Source organism: Neofelis nebulosa, chromosome 12, assembly GCF_028018385.1.
Source record: "Neofelis nebulosa isolate mNeoNeb1 chromosome 12, mNeoNeb1.pri, whole genome shotgun sequence".
Classification (NCBI taxonomy): Eukaryota; Metazoa; Chordata; class Mammalia; order Carnivora; family Felidae; genus Neofelis; species Neofelis nebulosa.
Genome location: NC_080793.1, coordinates 35,011,248 through 35,029,260, shown reverse-complemented (window position 1 = coordinate 35,029,260; position 18,013 = coordinate 35,011,248). Strand labels below are relative to the sequence as shown.

General features: G+C 49.9%; 2 protein-coding genes across 4 annotated transcripts in view; one reads left to right on the top strand and one right to left on the bottom strand.

The window, feature by feature from the left end:
* Window positions 1-635: 635 nt before the first annotated feature.
* On the bottom strand, window positions 636-17,418 carry IGFBPL1 (insulin like growth factor binding protein like 1). Of its 3 annotated transcripts, none has more exons than XM_058694848.1 (5): window positions 16,911-17,418; window positions 7,175-7,284; window positions 6,351-6,467; window positions 4,469-4,571; window positions 636-2,555 (listed from the first exon to the last, which is right to left on the bottom strand). In XM_058694848.1, the coding sequence occupies exons 1-5, from the start codon at window positions 17,356-17,358 to the stop codon at window positions 2,548-2,550; spliced, it is 786 nt and encodes a 261-aa protein (XP_058550831.1). In that variant the 5' UTR covers window positions 17,359-17,418; the 3' UTR covers window positions 636-2,547. The 3 variants fall into 3 exon arrangements, with proteins under 3 accessions (XP_058550831.1, XP_058550830.1, XP_058550829.1); XM_058694847.1 differs by having other exon boundaries at window positions 4,390-4,571; window positions 16,911-17,417; XM_058694846.1 differs by having other exon boundaries at window positions 4,413-4,571; window positions 16,911-17,414.
* A 79-nt stretch (window positions 17,419-17,497) lies between these two features.
* LOC131491652 (stimulated by retinoic acid gene 6 protein-like) overlaps window positions 17,498-18,013 on the top strand; it is a 64,129-nt gene continuing 63,613 nt past the window's right edge. Inside the window, exon 1 of the mRNA XM_058694843.1 lies at window positions 17,498-17,580. The gene's annotated coding sequence lies outside the window, so the exon portion shown is untranslated. The remainder of the gene's footprint in view (window positions 17,581-18,013) is intronic.

Genomic DNA, 18,013 nt, shown 5'->3' with positions numbered 1-18,013 from the left:
CACATCTATGAAAATAGGGCAGAAAACCCAGTTCCTGGGGGCACCATGTTTCTGAACGGCAACAGCACCCTTTCTTTCAGCCCTGGGAGGGGTCTGGGGGCTCTCCTAGTGCAAAAAAGTCGTTAGGTTGGAACAATCCTCTTAATCTGCCTTTTTGGTTTTGGTGAAAATTTCAGAGAGTGCATTATTATTATTATTATTATTATTATTATTTTGCACATCATTACGATGCTAACCCAGCCCCCTGTGGTTTTGATGTTCAGCTCTGTCACCCAAGCGCTCCATCTGCCCTGCTCTCTGCATCTAGACCCAGCTCTCCAACTGTTTTGGGCAAATGTAAGGTGAGTCAATGGATTTTGCTGGATGTGCTTATCAGCACATGCATGATGTTGTTCTAGTACCTTCTCCAGGGCCACAGCATCCCTACTTCTGACAGTTTCACTGTAAGTGAAGGCACTGTAAGTGCCTTACCAAGTCTTTTCCCAACTATGCAAATCACACGGAGATTCAGCCGCAGACCTTGGGTACAAAAACCCTGCAGTACGGGGAGGGGGGTAGGGGCGCTGAGTAGGGAGGGATGTGAGCAGACCCTCCGCAGCCCTAACTTCCAACACACAGGCACAGCTTCCAGTTAATCAGTTTCAACTCTGATTTTATTCAAAGAAAGGGGTTCCAATGTTTTAAAGTTTGCAAACTGCCCATCTAGTTTCGTTGCCTTCTTACTCAAATGAGGAAACGGAGGTCCAGAAGGTGAGGGGACTTGCTCGGAGTCAGGCAGCAAGCCAGGGATGAATCCCCAAGTGGACCTCATGTTTCTGGATTTTCAGGCTCTGCTCCTGCCATGTAGTACATCAGGGTGATGCCACCCCAATATTTCAGATACGGAACGGCCAGGCTCAAAGGGAGAAAATGCAATTCCAAAAAGGATACCAGAATGTGATACCTAGGGGGGAGGGGCATGGGAGTATGCTGTAAAAGCTGAGAGGGACCAGGAGGAGAGTCCCTGAAGCCCCTTCCTTTCCATAGCCATGAGATTATCCCGAGAAGCAGCACCATGGCATGGAAAGGGTGCCCCAAGTTCTGGTCCTTCTCGGAGGCCCTCAGACCTTGGGCAAGCGTCTCCCTCTCGGAGCCTGGTTTCTTCATCTGCAAAGGAGGTTGGGACATCCGTGTTCACCCTGCCTGCTGTGCTGGAGTTGTGAAGAGGCCACAGACAGAAAAGCACTTCATGAACTTTAAGGACAAGACGCAAGTGAGATCCCAATTCTGACTTAAAAAAATTTTTAATCACCCAGGGGAATCTATTTTTTCAGTCAGATAACAAATACTCGTCTCACTGAAAGAAAGAAAAGAAAAGAGGGGCACCTAGGTGGCTCAGTCGGTTGAGCTTCTGACTTCAGCTCAGGTCATGATCTCACGGTTCATGAATTTATTCGAGCCTGGTGTCGGGCTGTGTGCTGACAGCTTTGGATTCTGCGTCTCCCCCTCTCTCTCTGCCCCTCCCCAACTTGCGCACATGCGCTTGCTCTCTCTCTCTCTCAAAGTAAGTAAACATTAAAAATATTTTTAAAAAAGAGAGAAAAGAAAAGAAGAAAAGGAAAGAAACAAGAAAGAAAGAAAAGAAAGAACAGAAAGAAAGCAAGCCTAATTTCTGGGTGAGGTCAAAACGTCTCTAAGTAAAATGTATTCTACTAATACTCTAATCCCACAGCTCAGAGGAAGAAGCATCTGACCCCATTGCTTCAGTTTGATGTCCAGAAGCCAGGTGTCTACTGCTTACCTGGTTAGAGGATGCTGGGCTTGTTCACAAAGGGACACCTTGGTCCCCAAGCACCCAGCCAAGGGGCTCCGGAGTCTGGTAAAGTGTCCCATCTAGAACTCCATCTCTTTAAGGTGGGAAAATGGCAGGAACAGAAGAGCTGTGGCCAGCTCCACGCCCACTCTGGTATGAAGCGGTGGCAGCTGTTTTGAGCAGTTTTGAAAACGAATGCTAAGACTACACTTCCTGTATTTTTTCCACAGGGCCATCTTACTCTGGGATGGCAGGGCTCCAAGGGACCTGGGTAACAGCTAGTCCAAACAGCTAGAGACAAAGGTCCAGAATGGGGAGGGGCCTATCCAGGTCACACAGCGTGTCAGAGAGCAGGCAGAGGATGAAGGCGGGACTCTCTCCCTCCTTCTACAACACACACTAAGTCACAGAGCTTTCCTAATCAGTCACAGACAGATGAGGTAAAGACACAAGGCTGAAACAGGCCTTGTTCCAGCCCTTTAGAATTACAAATATACCACCAGGTGACCTTCCCTGGGAGGGAGTAGTTAAAAAAGAATTCTTATGGAGCAGTTCATTTCAAAAGTATAAAAAAGCCACATGCGGTCTGGTTTCCCAATGCTTGCCCTGCTAAAAACTACATCTGCATACGAATCTAGTTTGCATCTAATCTGTAAAAACATACAAAAGGGGTCATCTACAAACAGTTTCTCCAACTCTTCACGAAAAAAAAATGATCCATGACTTGACTTTTCCAACATCTTGTCATCAGGTTTCTAAGACCCTAAAAGGAAAAAGAGAAAAGGATAAGAGAAAAGAAGTCTACTCTGTCACAATCAACTATGTGGTAAATGGAAGATGGGGGAAACGATCCTTAATCTTAAATCTTCCTAGCAAGGAGTGGTGCTGGTGGAGAGCAAAGGGGCCTTGTGGGTGTCCAAGAAGTACAAGTGGGACCACTGGGTGGACATTTCAGGGAGGCAGAATGCAGCTTAATACAAGGAAGAACTTTCAAATACTGGGAAATCCAAAGATAGATGTCTGATGGTAGTGAGCTCCACACCACTAAAGGTATGCAAACAAGAGCTGGACAGTACTGCTTGTTGTAGGGGGGACTGAAGAACTGGGTGGTGGCATGTTCTTAAAATTCCATGGTTCTCTGTGGCTCTCTTTTGAAAACTCATCTATAATAGACTGTGTTCATAGCCTGAGTTCATTGTATTTTTTAAATACGTATATACTTAAAAATTGTGTACGCATTTGAAACATGAAACATATATATATACACACACACATACATATGTATATGCATGTATATGTGTACACATGTGCAGGGAAAAAGTCCTGATACGTGATATGTATATGACAGCATAGAACAATACATACACAGAAAAACCAGAGTATCAGGAGGGCAACTTTAAGAGCCATCTCCTACCTGAATTCCTATCTGACCATTTCCTACCTTCTGTCTTCCTCCCTGTTTCCAAGAGCTCGAACTACTTCATCCACCATCCTTCATCCCCAATGCCACTTTCTCAGCAACATCTTCGTTTTTCCCCAGTTCTAAGCAGCTTCCCTCTCCTCAAACTCATGCACGCCCCTCACTTCCTTAACACTGTACCCCATTCTCGCTTAATGACGTTCTCTGTTTTGGTTTTCTGTGCATCCGTACAGACCTGACGTAAGGCCTTGTACACAGAAGCTACACGACAGTAGTGGCTCAATAGGAAAGACTATGGATTACAGCCACAGCAAAATCCTGCATCCCGGCCCCTGGCCTCCTGTGATGGCAGCAGACGTCCCCTACCCCACTGATGCCGGGCATGGCTGAACTTCAGCAGATGTGACATCTGCCACATCTGAACAGAAGCTTTAAAAGGGACTGTGTACCTGGCTCAATCTCTCGTTCATCCCCTCTGCCACAAAGAATGGACCCAGTCCATGCTGGGGCTGCTCCTCCAGCTGGGTCCCCATATGACGTTCAGAGCAGAGCCACAGCCAACCAACCGGCAGCCACGACAAGGAATGTGAGCAAGACATAAACGTTGATGGCTGTGCACCAGCAGGCCCTGGGGCTGTTTAGCATCAAAAGCTGGCTAATTAGGGGGCTTGTTTCCTAGGGACTAAAGCAACCCCAGCTCTCACCTGGCTGACTATGAGGACAAAGCCACGGGGCCAGAGGAGACGCAGATTCTCCTGGAGACACGCTGCTAAGCACGACCTGCTGTTCTTCCCCAGGAAGAACCCGGGGACAGACAGACAGCCTCCTCTGCGGGCACGTTTTCCCACGGGTGCTGTCACAATGACAATGTCTGCTCTCTCTGTGCCCTCTCCAGGACTTGAAGGAAATATTCTGTTCCACTTCAGAAACAGAACACAAGAAACTGGTCTTTCCCGCCTACTGACACCCACAACGTTCACAGTTCCCGACTTTGCATGCTAGGTGGGAAGCACAGAGCGGTATGGGTGTTGACCATCCTAGAGATTCTACCTGCTAGCTGTAATATGTTCCCACTGTTGGGTATTCCTCTGCTTTCCTCGATTTATGTATTTTTCTTCTTTCTTATCACACATCTTATAAGGCATCTCAGTCTTTTGTGACACAGGTGTATAAATACTGAAAATGACTTAGAACATGTACATTACTCCATCACATGTGGTCGTCTGGAGCTGGGAAGCGGGGGACTTTGTATTTACTCATATCCATAACTGTCACCGTGCCGTGGGACTCGGCCTCCCCAACCGCATTTGCTGAATGGCACAGGTACACTCCCTCATCTTCCTTTCTCAGAGGGTTGATCTAGAAATAAAACAGGCAAGTTTATATGGTCATATATGGCACAGCAAAATCACTTCCTTATTTAGTCCCTAATGATATGTCTGAGCACTTATTCTTTTTCAAAATAAGATAGAGCACATTATTTCTCTTCTTGCCTTAGCTGCCAAGAAAGAGTTAAATTTTATACTCTGTACCCTCTCTATTGCAGCTCTCATTTTAAGGCTTCCTCTGCATTCCTGCCTTTTACTGTGAGCTTACCTGGTCCTCTTATTGAAGGTGATAAGTATACATCACAAGAAAATACTGCAAATTAAAAGAACGAAAATTTACTGACTGGGGAATGATGCACAAGTGCTCCCAATGGAGGCAGCCTTTACAAAGTAACACAAGAGAGAACATCTCCCCCTACCCTTTCTTGTAATAAAGAGGGGGATGTGCTTGATTTGAAAAAGCCATGGACCCAGCTGCATTCTGAGTCCCTGAGCTGGATGGAGAAGTCACCAAACCTTTCAGAGATGGGAGTGAAAGGAAACAGACACCCTCAGAGAGCAGCCCGTTCTCACGCCCCTGCAGAGCAGACCCACACTGGCTCTCTCCTCTCTTGCTGTCTCTGTCAATCGTGAGTCACTCGGCAGACTGGCGGGGGAGTTACGTATACCACCTCATTTTAAACTCATGCTGATGGTGAGGGAAAGGGGGAGCATTGTTATCCTGACATTATAGGAGGCTGGCAGGTAAGTCACAGACTGTTGGGTCACAGGGCCCTCCTCTTACAGTTGTGGACACTGAAGCTCAAGAGGTAGACTGACTAGCCCAACACGGACCCCCATTCCGTCACTCCCTCACTCTTTCAGACCACACTGTTCTAGCAACTTAAACTACTGCAAGTGGCCTAGAGGAGCCCTGGAGGGGGCGCCAATGTGCGGTCTTCCCTCCACTGGCCACATGGTCTTGGGCAAGTGTATTAGTTTCCTGTGGCTGCTGGAACTAATTTCCACACACTTAATGGCTTAAAACAACACAAATTTATTATATTTAGGTTTTTAAAATTTTTCATTAAAGACTTTATTTTTGGGGTGCTTGGGTGGCTCAGTCAGTTAAGTGTCTGACTCTGGCTCAGGTCTTCATCTCATGGTTCATGAGTCTGAGCTCCATGTTGGGCTGTGCTGACAGTGCAGAGCCTGCTTGGGTTTCTCTCTCTCTCTCTCTCTCTAGACTTTATTTAAAAGATAAAAAAATTAAAATTATATAAAAAAAGATTTTATTTTTAAGCAACCTCTGTGTCCAACGTGGGGCTCAAACTCACAACTCTGAGATCAAGAGTTGCACGCTCTCCCGACAGAGCCAGCCAGGCGTGCCTGTATTTATTTAGTTCTTGAATGAGAAAGGGGGCTAAGAAGAAGGTATTAGCAGAGCTGCCTTCTTCCTAGGAATCCTAGGGGAAAACCCATTCTAGATAGGCTGCCTGTGTTCCTTGGCTTGTGGCTCTCTTCCTCCATCTTCAAAGTCAGCTGATTAGCTGACTTTATTCCACCTGCAACCTTAATCCCCTCATGCATATAACATACCCACGGATTCCAGGGATTAGGACATGGACATCTTTTTGGGGCCACAATTCTGACACCAGTGAAGACCACTTACGCTCTCCGGGGTTAAGCTTTCCTCACAGTTATGGTAGGGTCCAACAAGAAAGGGATAAGAACAGCTTTGAAATGTGTAATGTGCTATAGAAATATAAAGCGTGCTTTATGAGGGCCAGTGAACAATAGCCAAGTAATCCTAAACAAATGAGATACCCACCAAAATCCAGGCTGTGGCCTCGTGGTCAGAAGGGCCCCCTCGCACCTGGACAGCTATATTGACGTGGTCCCCAGGAAGGTCCTCTAGCACCTGAGTGCCCTCAGGAGACTGTGTGACCTACAGAGGACAGGAAAGCCAGGAGTGATTTAGAAAGAGCATTTCTGGCTAAGAACTGCACCACAGACATCCTTGCTTTCTACATCTTTCTACTGACTCAAAGGCCAAACCCTAGCACCTCTTACTCCTATTCAAAGGTCAGTGGCTTTTTAAACCTAAATGTATGTGCAGACAGCACCCCCTGCTGGACAGCAACGATGCGGACGCCATCACTATCTCACAGAAGCAGCTCAGAATTTCATGGCCCTTCTCTGGGCTGTCCGTCGAGATAGGGGGACAAGAAATGCTGTGATCCACACCAGTCTCTCAAAAATTGATCTGCAGGAAGATATAGTTTTTGAATAAGACTTGGATAGTCTTTCTAAAACCCAGATCCAGTGAAGCAGGCTCTAACTTCATTCCAGTGGAACTAGGCTAGATAAGTAGATGAACTTTCCAACCACTAAGTGGCCAAAGAAGCAAATGGCACAAGGAAGGATGGCACTCTCCTTCTCTGGGGGCAGCTTTGGGGTGAAAGTTTTGAGGCATAAACCTGGAGGCAGAGGAGTGAACATGTAAGATATCTTTTTTAAATAGTAGACATACACATGAGAAACACCTCTCTTTCTCTCATTCTCTCTCTCTCTCTCTCTCTCTCTCTCTCTCTCTCTCTCACACACACACACACACACACACACACACACACACGAATTCTTGGACATAAGTACCTTCCTCCACGTGATGACAGGGGTGGGCACAGCCCTCACCTCACAGGACAGGTACACCTGTGCACCAGTGACGTTGTGGACACTCCGGGGTGGAATGACAACCATGGGGGCTGGAGGAAGAAGACAAGGGATCACAAGCTTTACCCTGCCAGGTTCCCAGCACCCCACCACTAGAACTCCCTACCTGCAGAGAGCCAGCTGGGATAGTCCGACGTGAGGGGGCAGCAGCAGAAGAAAGCTCTACACACATAAAGAACGCACTTGTGTTTCCCTCAGACCTGGAGGCATGCCTACATGTTTCCTCATCCTTGCCTTTGTTCTATCAACAGGAAAACAGGGATCTGGGGAGGAGAGGCGACTTCCCAAATCGCCCGCCTCGTCTGTGGCAGGGCTTGGTCTCATCACACTCCCACCCAGGGCCCCTTCCAGGACTCCGGCTGCCATCTGCTTACAGCTCAACTCCGTGAGACACTGAGCGTGCGTGGGGAGGGGCTGGTGTCACCTCACCAATGCCAAGTCTTCTAACAGATGGGCTTTTCTCCTTCCACGTGGAGGGCGGTTCAAAGAACAGGCCTTGCGGAACAGCTGCACACACCAAGCTGAGACCCCCTGCGGGGCCGGTCCAGACGCTCGTTTGCATATCTCAGACTCTCAGACTCCACAGGAGGCCTCCCTGCCCCGACAGCCCCCTCCTGGTGGGCAGAGCTGCAGGCACAGAAGCCGGCACTGGGACAGAGGACGCCCGGAGAGAGGGAGCTGCCGGGATCACGGTACCCAGGCAGTGCAGCTCAAGGCTGCCAGAACATTACCGAAAGGGGAGGGAGGGTGTGGGCAGGCTGGCTGGGATAGAGACCATGCAGGCATCTGAGAAGTTCCTAGCTGACATGCCACACTGTCCTCCTTCCTGGGCCCACTGCCTCCTCTGCTCACACTGGTGCTAAAAGAATCAAGTGCAGCCACCTCGGCTCTGGCCTTCCACCCAGCCCCTCAATGGACCTGCCCACACTGCCTCCCCCACTCTGCATGGAATATAGCTCTCAACTCCACAGGGCCTAGAAGGTATGTGTCCTAGTGCAGGACCAGGTGTCTGTACCTCTCTGACCTGCTGGAGCACAGCCTGCTGGCGTCCAGGTGCTTCCATCCCGCCTCACTTGAACTAGACGGCAGCTGGGCCCATCCCTGCATCTGGCCCTCGGTTTCTTGGGCAAGATGCAATGGGGAGGCATAGGGAGGAAAATGCTCTCCGCTTGGGTCTGCTCATCTTTAAGATGGGGATAATACCCCCTGCTCACAGGGCTGTTGAGCTCATCTTACTAGGTGATGAGTGCTAGAGTAATGGTTTAAGTTAACAGGACACATAAGTGGAGGTCAGGAGCAGGTTTGGTAAGCAGATGACTGGATGAAGAAGCAAATGGCAAATAAAGAGCAAACACATTCATTGTGTGGCCATCAAACTGCAGGGTCTATGCTCCTAGGGCTCTGCTGAAGCATGAAGGAAAGGGCCCTCGCCTGCCTGGGTGAGGCTGCAATAAAAAGGAGAGCAAAGGAAGGAGACGGAAGGCCACAGGAAGAGCAGGGAAGTTCAGGAGTGAAAGGGCACAGAAATGAGACTGCTCTGGCCTCTCCAGACAGACTTTGTCAAGCTGGTACCAAAGAAAAAAAAAGTCTCTGGAAAGTTGTCTTAGAACCAGAGTCTCAGACCAGAGGGGCCCAACTCCCCAAGATCCTGTGCCTGATCGTCTTGTGATATGCTCATCTAGCATCTACTTACATGCCTCCAGTGATAGAGAGCTCACTACCTATGGAGCCAGGCCTCTCCATCTTTGGAGGGCTCTGTTCCTAAGAAAGCTTGTTTTCACTTGGAGCTAAAACCCACCTCCCTATAACTCCCACACATTGATGCCTCCTGGAGTCCTACAGCCATCAGAGAGTGCCCCAATGGCCTCCAATGAATACAGACACTACCTTCTCCACCCCGGAAAGGGGAGGAAGGGTGTGGGTAGGCTGGCTGGGGTGGAGCCCATGCAGGCATCTGAGAAGTTCCTAGCTGAACTGCCACACTGTCCTCCTCCCTAGGCCCAGGCTGCTTTCTTCCCTCTCAGCCTGATCAGCCCACTCCTTCAGTTGTGCCTGTATGATTGCCCCCAAGCACCACACCTCTAGCCACAACACTGAGTATAACCAAAGGCCCCCCAGTGAACCAAGGTCTTAGGCTTCTAACATTGCCCTATGCATCCCAGCCACCTGCAAACTGCTACAAAGGACACCCCCACCCCCGCCTCTCCAGCAGGGGCCCCATCTGCAACATGACAAAGAGAGTCTAATTTATCCACCCCCTCCTGCCAACACCACCTCCCCGGAGCCCAGCCGTCCTCAAATGGCTCGCTGGGGGAACAATCACAACCGCATCTTATTCCAGAGCCCTCAATGGATTCCAGAGGGACACTCAATCAACATGTTTTACTTTCATTCATGTAAAGTCATCAATTTTAAATGAGGTTTCATCAATCCCTTTCAGTCCTAAATGAATAAACTGGTAAATCACATTTCAACGTTCTCTCTCCTCGAATTTCCCTCTCCCTCTTTTGAGTAACTGCAATTAAGAAAGACTGTCTTGGAAATACTGTCTTTGCTACTGATCTTGTGGCAGAAAATACCACCTCTTTTACAAAAGAGTCCCAGCTTTCATTGATAAAGTGACATTCAAATTTTTATTTATTTTTAAATTTACATACAGCATGTTATTCCTTGCAGAGTGCAGCTCTAAGTTTTGACAAATGCCTACGGTCACATAACCACCACCATAACCAAGATATAGAGGAGTCCAGTTATCTCAAAAAATTTCCTCATGCTGCCTTTTGTCATAGTAATCTCATTTTAATATTAACATATCTGATTGTAAATTTAAAACCTTTTTATCCATAATAGCTCTTTCTAATCAGCTATCGACGTCATAATAGTAACAATGGTAATAATGCCACCATCTGACTCTGATAGCTTGCAGTGTGCTAGGCACTCTATTCTGTTTACAGAGGATTAACCCGTTCGATCTTTCCAGCAATTTCACCAGCTATAGAGCTAGCCAGAGTTACCCAGGCTTAAATGATAGGCAAGGCTTTGAGCCCAGGGCTTGGGCTCTGAGCTCTGTCCCACACTGTCTTGCCTTCTACTTGGATGACACTTCCACATACACTACTCCTTTCATCCTTATACCTACCCTGCTAAGCACGTGCTTTTATCCCCATTTTACAGATCAGAAAACTAAACCTCAGAAAGATGAAGTGCCTGGAGGAGTGGAGACTCAAACTCACCTGATTTCATCAACTCCATGCTGATTTTTACTTTTTAAATTTTGTAATGTTTATTTTATTTTGGAGAGAGAAAGCATGAGTAAGGAGGGGCAGAGAGAGAGAGAGAGAGAGACACAGAATCGGAAGCAGGCTAAAAGCTCTGAGTTATTGAGTTATTAGCACAGAGCCTGGTGCAGGGCTGGAACCCACAAACCATGAAATCATGACCTGAGCTGAAGTCGCATGCTTACCTGACTGAGCCACCCAGCCGCCCCACCACACTCATTTTTAAAGTGAAACATTTGTTGCCTATTTCCATTCCAGAATAAGAAAGGGTTCCTTAGGGATTGTGTTGAGGATCCTCAAGACAATCCCCAGGTTCAGTGTTTGCTGGGAGGACACACAAAACTCAGCACAGGTGTTTTTTTTTGTTGTTGTTTTTTAAATGTTTATTTATTTTTGAGAGAGAGAGAAAGTGCACACACATGCAAGTGGAGGATGGGCAGAGACGGGACAGAGGATCCAAAGCAGGCTCCACACTGACAGGAGAGAGCCTGATGCAGGGTTCAAACCCACCAACCATGAGATCATGACCTGAGCTCAAGTAGGATGCTTAACCGACTGAGCCACCGAGGTGCCCCCAGGACCCAGCACAGTTTTATACACAGCTATGATTTATTACAGTGAAAGGAGACAAAGCAAAACAGCAAAGGGAAAAGAGGTTCACGGGGTGAAGACACAGGAAACCAGGCACAAGTTTTCAAGAACCTCTCCCAGTGGATCACACAGGACACGCTTAATCCCCCAGCAATGAATGGTGAGAACATGTGTGAAATGCCATCTCCCAGGGAGGCTCACCCCTTGCCTAGGATTTTTATTGGTGGTAGGTCACCTGGGCACCCTCTGCTTACTATGTACCAAAATTCAAGGGTCCCAGAAGGAAAGCAGGTGTGCACCATGAACCACAGTGTTGGTATAGTTTAGGCACAGTAAGCCACCCTCAGCAGTTCCGAAAATGGCAGGAACCCTCCTGAAATCCAAGTTCCCAGACACTAGCCAAGGGTCAATCTCACCAGCAGGTCTTTCTAAGGATACAGTCTCTGGGCTGCTCCGTTTACTCTCTTCTGCACGGGAATAAAACCCTCCAAACATCACCCCTGGGATTGATGTAGAGATACTATTAAATGGCTGGTACGTTCTTTACACTAGCAGGTCATTCCCAATCCTACTGTCCCCAAGGGCTCATTCGAGTGCCGTGCTGGGGTGCTCAACATCATGACCACAGGCAGGATGAACCCAGGTTCAAATCCTGTCTCTGCTACACCCCAATGCTGTGACTTGGTCTCAGTGTCTTCTTTAAAATGGGCACAGGAGGGGCGCCTGGGTGGCGCAGTCGGTTAAGCGTCCGACTTCAGCCAGGTCACGATCTCGCGGTCCGTGAGTTCGAGCCCCGCGTCAGGCTCTGGGCTGATGGCTCAGAGCCTGGAGCCTGTTTCCGATTCTGTGTCTCCCTCTCTCTGCCCCTCCCCCGTTCATGCTCTGTCTCTCTCTGTCCCAAAAATAAATAAAAAACGTTGAAAAAAAAATTTTTAAATGGGCACAGGAGTCTGTTCCCCACCCCAACCCCTCCCCCTCAGCTATTGGGAGGAACAGTTACAAGACCCCTTGCAAACTAAAAGGCTTCCACAGAGAGACCCAAGGATTTGGCAGACTGTGCTACCCCAAGGGTAATCTCGAAGTGCCTTGCCTGCTCCAAAGCCCCTGCTGGCCTCTGGGGTAGCAAACCTATGGGTGGGCTCTATCTACCTTGATCCAGAGGCCATGCCCATAGCCCTCATCCTGGCAAACCTGGAGCACAGCCTCTCACCTCACTGTTGCCAGAGTTGCCACACTCCTGGAAGAGCCAGGGCTTTCTACCTGAATTTGACAAGAGTAATGTGGATTTCAAGAGGGAGGATGGTGCCTCGTGGGTCCAGTCTGAATGTGCCAGCTTCATTTCTCTAGATCTTTCTTGCTCAATACTTGTTTCTTTCTGTCTGTGCCAGCAACAGCCCTAGAAATGCTGGGATGGCACACACAGATCCGTCCATCAGGTAACAGAATAGTCACCCACCTGTACACCCACTGGGGGTGAGCAAAATAGCACCAAGGGAAACTCAAATGCCTGGGGGTCCAGGTGCCAACCAATGGAGCTTGGGCAAGTTGCTAACCATTTCCTCCTTGTCTGCAAACAAAGACAATGACTGCTACCCCACATCCTCTGGGGTGAAGGGACAGAATGGATGTGACTGAATTATTAACCATGTGGATGCGTACAAATGAAAAGGATCGATATTATTATTATAGTGTGTGCTGATCTGTCCCCCCACCTGGTCAACTAAATATGTCCTGGATGGCTAGAATGGACAATCTTCTCAAATGCCTCCCAGGTTTATTTAAAGTTAACAGTGCCAAGGAAAGAAGGAATATCAAGAGTCATCCCCCAGGACCCCATCTGCTTGTACAAAGAAGTGCACAGCCAAAGAGTTTAATCATCAACGCACTGAACAGCCCTGATAATTTATGCTAATAGTCATGTTAGGATGTGGAAGGAGAAACAGCTTAATCCGGCTCCCTGCAGCCTGTGCCTCAGACCCCCTCCCTCGGCATGAAAGGCTTTTGAGCACGAGGCCCCCCTTCTTTGTCCCTCTCACAAAGTGGCATTCGCAGCCTCTCCTGGTTACCTGGTAACACGCACCTCGCACAGACTGAGATTTCTAAGTGGACTGGAATTTCAGCTGAGGTGAATTTTCTAAGATTCAGGATCTCAAGAGCTCACTGAAGCTCAGGGGCTCGGTGCCCTGTTGGGTATTGGCACGGGGCCCTGTTCCTATCTAATTTAGCATTCAAAACATGCTATCAACCTGCTGTCTGCAGGATCCCCACCCCCTCCCAATGTTAGCAAATGGTCAGGAAGCACACATGGAACAACACAGCCTTTTAACAACAAAAACAACGCCACACCACCTTACAACAGAGAAGCGAAAACAGTAACTTCGTACAGAACAAAGCTTCATCCCTCAGTCCGGCACTCAAGGCTGGCAATGACCTCCCTCCCAACCTCTCTGGGTCTCACCCCCTTCCCCAATTATCCCCCTGGGTACCTGTCAGCAGGTCACTGTTCACACCCATCATGGGCCCCCTACCTCCTCCTACCTGCTCTTACCTCCATGCCTAGTTCATGCTGAGCCTTCCTATCCCCTTTTCTCTGCCCAAGAATTTTCTGCCAGTCCTTCAGGGTTCCTCTCAGGTATTTTCACTTCTATAAAGCTACCCCTGTTCCTCTCTGGAGCCATCACCCAGTGCTCAATAGAGGAACCAGCAGCAAGCCTTGGGGGGAAAACAGGACGGTGGCTCCAGACTGAGAAACCCTCAAGATTCAAGTGTAGATGCTTTGTAGCCGCTTTCTAATCAGGTGGCCAGCAGGTTAGAGGTGCATGGCTCCGTCTGAAAAGAGCCAGGAGGGGTGCCTGGGTGGCTCGGTCTGTTGAGCATCCGACTTTAGCTCAGGTCATGATCTCACAGTTTGTGAGTTCGAGCCCCGTGTAGGGTTCTGTGTTGACAGCTCAGAGCCTGGAACCTGCTTCCGAGTCTATGTCTCCCTCTCTCTCTGCCCCCCCCCGCCCCCCCGCTTAAGTAAATAAACATTAAAGAAGAAAAAAAGCCAGGAAACCCCAGGCTGGAGCCCTACATCAGCTAGGAGCTAGCCAGGGAGCTCCCTTCCGTGAGCCTCAGTTTTCCTTTCTATTAAATAGGAGTGAGATCTGGCCAGGGTAGTTGTGAGAATTGAGTAAGAAGATGGAATGAAAGAACAATTTCCAACAGTAAAGAACTATTCATATGTGGGAATAGGAGGAATCTTCATTAAATGTGTTAAAGGATTGCTCTCGCTCTTAGGCTTTTGGGGGAGTTTCAGAGCATGGGAGGAAAGGTCAGAGTTTAAGCCTGTACATGGTTTCCAAATGCCCCTCAGAGTTATGTGTAAGAACACTTCCCACACTGTGCGGAACCTAATAAATATTTACGTTGGTCTCATTCAGTGAAAGTCAGGTGCTCGTTTATTGAAGGATAGGTGAGGGCCAAGGAGGGTGATTTTATTAACAGTATTGAAGGAGAACAGCTGCTGCTGTGACTCAGCCTGGTTCCCTTCCACCAGGGTCCCTAGGGGCATTGTTAAAAAGTGCCCCTGCTATGTCCTCTGAATAAAGGATGGTTTTAGGGCAGCACAGCACGAGGTGCCACCTTCACTGGCCAGGAAAGATCCCCCTGTCTACACCTTCATGCTTCACATGGACAGGGGTCACAAACACTTCAGTGTCACAAACACTTCAGGACAAAAAGAGATAGGGAACGGTGCCCAGGTCTGTGGCAAATGATACAACTGCTGGTGGGGAAGGAGAGCTAAATTCCGGGGAGGCCTGATGCCTGTCACTAATGGGATCATTAAAAGCAGCTTCTGAATTCCCTTCCTTTTGGCCCCTTGAACATCTTTACTCCTGGGGCTTGTGCCTGGGGTGGGCCTCAGAGCCCCCTAGATCAGACTGGAGGGGCTGTCACATTTACTTGTCATTTGGTAATTTTCAATGAATTAGGGGTATGGGGTTTCCATCTGCCATCTGGCCACACTCTGGTAACCATGGCAACCACCACCTGCCTGACTTAACACTATCAACTCCTGTCCTGAAAGAGCAACTGCACAAGGTGTCGGGGTCCTGGATGCTGGTCAAGCTTTACTGGTCACTCTGGATGTGTCCCCTGACCCCCTGGGTCTCAGTCTCCTCTGCATAATAGCAGAATTGGTTTATGTGTCTTCAAGGTGGCTCTCTCTTAGGAACAGACTATCACTCCAAGGAGAAATTATCTGAGACTATCAGCGCCGGTTGGATTCTGGGGACCTGGTCAGCATTTCTTGTGTCTGCTGCATGTGGAGTTACTTATCTGGAGACAAAGAGAACTGCCTGTGAATTAACTGCTACGGAAAGCAGATTGTAAACAGGAGGAATAGGAACTAGAAGGGAGGAGACAGGACTGTTTAATGCCACACAGCAGAAACAAAGGTTCAAAGTGGAAGGGGGCCTCAATAGTGGTTCCACAGGGCTGACTCGGCCCAGAGAGGGGTAGGTAACAGCCCAAGGTCACTCAGGGAACCAGCAGCATCACAGAAGCACCAGACAGCTCTTTCCTCCACTGGGTGCCCCAGCCAGGAACAGCTACCCGTGACTTCATTGTGCTCCAGGACTGCCTCAGACCCCTCAAAGGGCAGCACATTGTTTTTGTTTTCCAGGACAGGAGCCCTCCTGTCTCATCCCGAACAACCCCCTGGGTCTCCTGCACTTGAGTGCATCTATCAGGAATGCTTGGGGGGAAATAATACTAGAAATTTCCCAAGGTCTGGAAAAGGTCATCCCCCACTGCCAAGGTTTCCCTGTTGGAGCTAAAGTCATCACCGCAGCTTGGGCATTTAGGTCTAGACTTGGGTCTCCAGGCCCAGGCCAGAGCTCCAAGCCAGGCTCCTTGGAACATCCTGGCCACAAGCTCACTCACCTCAACTCTTCACTGCCCCCTCCAGGCAGTGTAGACAGGGGCAGTTCTCCAAAACCTAATGGGGCAGGAGGGTGCTTCACTGGGCATACCTGTACTGATGTTTTTCATTTATTTTTGTTTGGGTTTTAAAAATTACATATAGAGGTGGGCAACTTTAGATGGCTTTACTGTGAAGTTAATGAACTTTAAGTTTCTAGGTACTCAGCAATGGAATAAATTTCTATTTCTTCACCCTCCGAATCAGATAAGCCTTACACCCACAAAACCCAGCTCTCTCCCTGATGGCACCATCTTTTCAGAGCTTAGGTCTCCAAAGGTCTTACCTGTCCTGGGTGGGAGAGCCCTCAGGTCCTCCCAGCAGAGCCCCAACCCTGGTGTTCTGGCCCAGTGATTCCTGAGTCCCCTGTCTTCAGCTCCTCCTCATCCAGGATTTTCACTTTCTCTGCCTCTCCCTTCAAAAACCCCACCCTGGCCTGGCTCGGTGCCAGACCCAGGGGGACTTGCACCCAGTAAGACACCTCCTCCCCCAACTCCCAGGCTGGTGGAGGTAAACATGTCAGGCCTGCCCATAACTGCAGGCCTTTTTGGTACTATACCAAAAGGGACAACAGGCTCACCAAAATTCTGACCAGCTCGGGGACTTGTATCTCCATGAGCTTGGTAAGCAAGGGTGCAGGATGTGGATTCCTGTCCCTGTCTTCTTGAGTACCTGGCCAGGTAATAAAAACTGCTTCCGAAGGGAAACCTTAGGCTGTCAATCACTGTGCTTTGAGGAATCCTTAGCCCCACACTCCTGAGGGTTGGGGGGAGGGGTCCCTCTTTCTCTTCATACCCCAGCACCGCGGGGCAAAAGCCATACTCACCAAATTCGCAGGGGCCATCGCGCGCCTTGTGCAGGTGGCCCAGGTGCGCGCGGGGCATGTACCGGGCGCGCAGGCGCAGTGCGCATACGCTGGGGTAGGAGCGGCCGTCGGAGCCGCAGACGGCGCCGCGCTGCGCGCACACGCAGACCCCGGTGCCCTCGGGCGCCGCCCCCGCGGCGCGGCTGGCGCACACCAGGCCCGGGGCACAGCGCGCGCCGGCCCGCCCCCCGCAGCTCGCGCCCTCCGCGCCCAGGCAGCGCGCGCAGCAGCCGCACTCGTCGCGCGCCGCAATCGCGGGCGCGGGGCAGCGCGCGGGCGCCGGACAGTGCTCGGGCCGGCACGGACCGCACTCGGGGAGCCGGCCGCCGGCGGCGCGGAGTCCGAGGCCCGAGGCCAGCGGCGGCAGCAGCAGAAGCAGCAGCGGGAAGAGCGAGGTGGAGCGCGGCATGGTCTGCTTCGGGACGGCACTGGCGCCTCTTCTTCGCGCTGCGCTGGGCTTCGTGCGCGCCGCGCCGCCACCCGGCCCGCCCCGCGGCCGCTGATTGGCCGGGGCTCCACCGCGGGGCGCCTCAGCCGGCTGCCCAGCCTGGGACCGGAGCGGAGGGGTGGGCTCCCGGCCGCCCCAATTCCGAGCTGGAGTGATGTCCTGAGACCTACTCTCCCAGACCTGGTGGGTTCTTGGGGGAAACAGACCACTCCAGGCGGGAACTTGCCCGAGCACGCTGTGGTAGCGCCCGGATTGGATGTACGGTCTCCAGATCCAAAGCTAGCTCCAACTATCAAGTCCCTTAATCCTCCTAAGAGGATCAGGCTTGTACAAACAATGGAGCATTGTTTAATTGTCCCCCCCACCCCCACCCCCCGCATGCTACTAAAGTCACGGTATACTTCACAGTTAAAAACAACTTTGGTTGTGATGAGATATGGTCATCTATTTTGGGTTGACCTCGGACTTTCAAACTTTGCACAGCGTTTAACTGCACAAAACCTGCAGTTATTTAGCCAGTTTTCAATCCTTTTGTTACTACAAATGATGCTGTGATGAATGTCCTGGCTCACAAGCGTCAGCATATCTGTGGTTCGTGGGCAGTGCATTTTGGAAA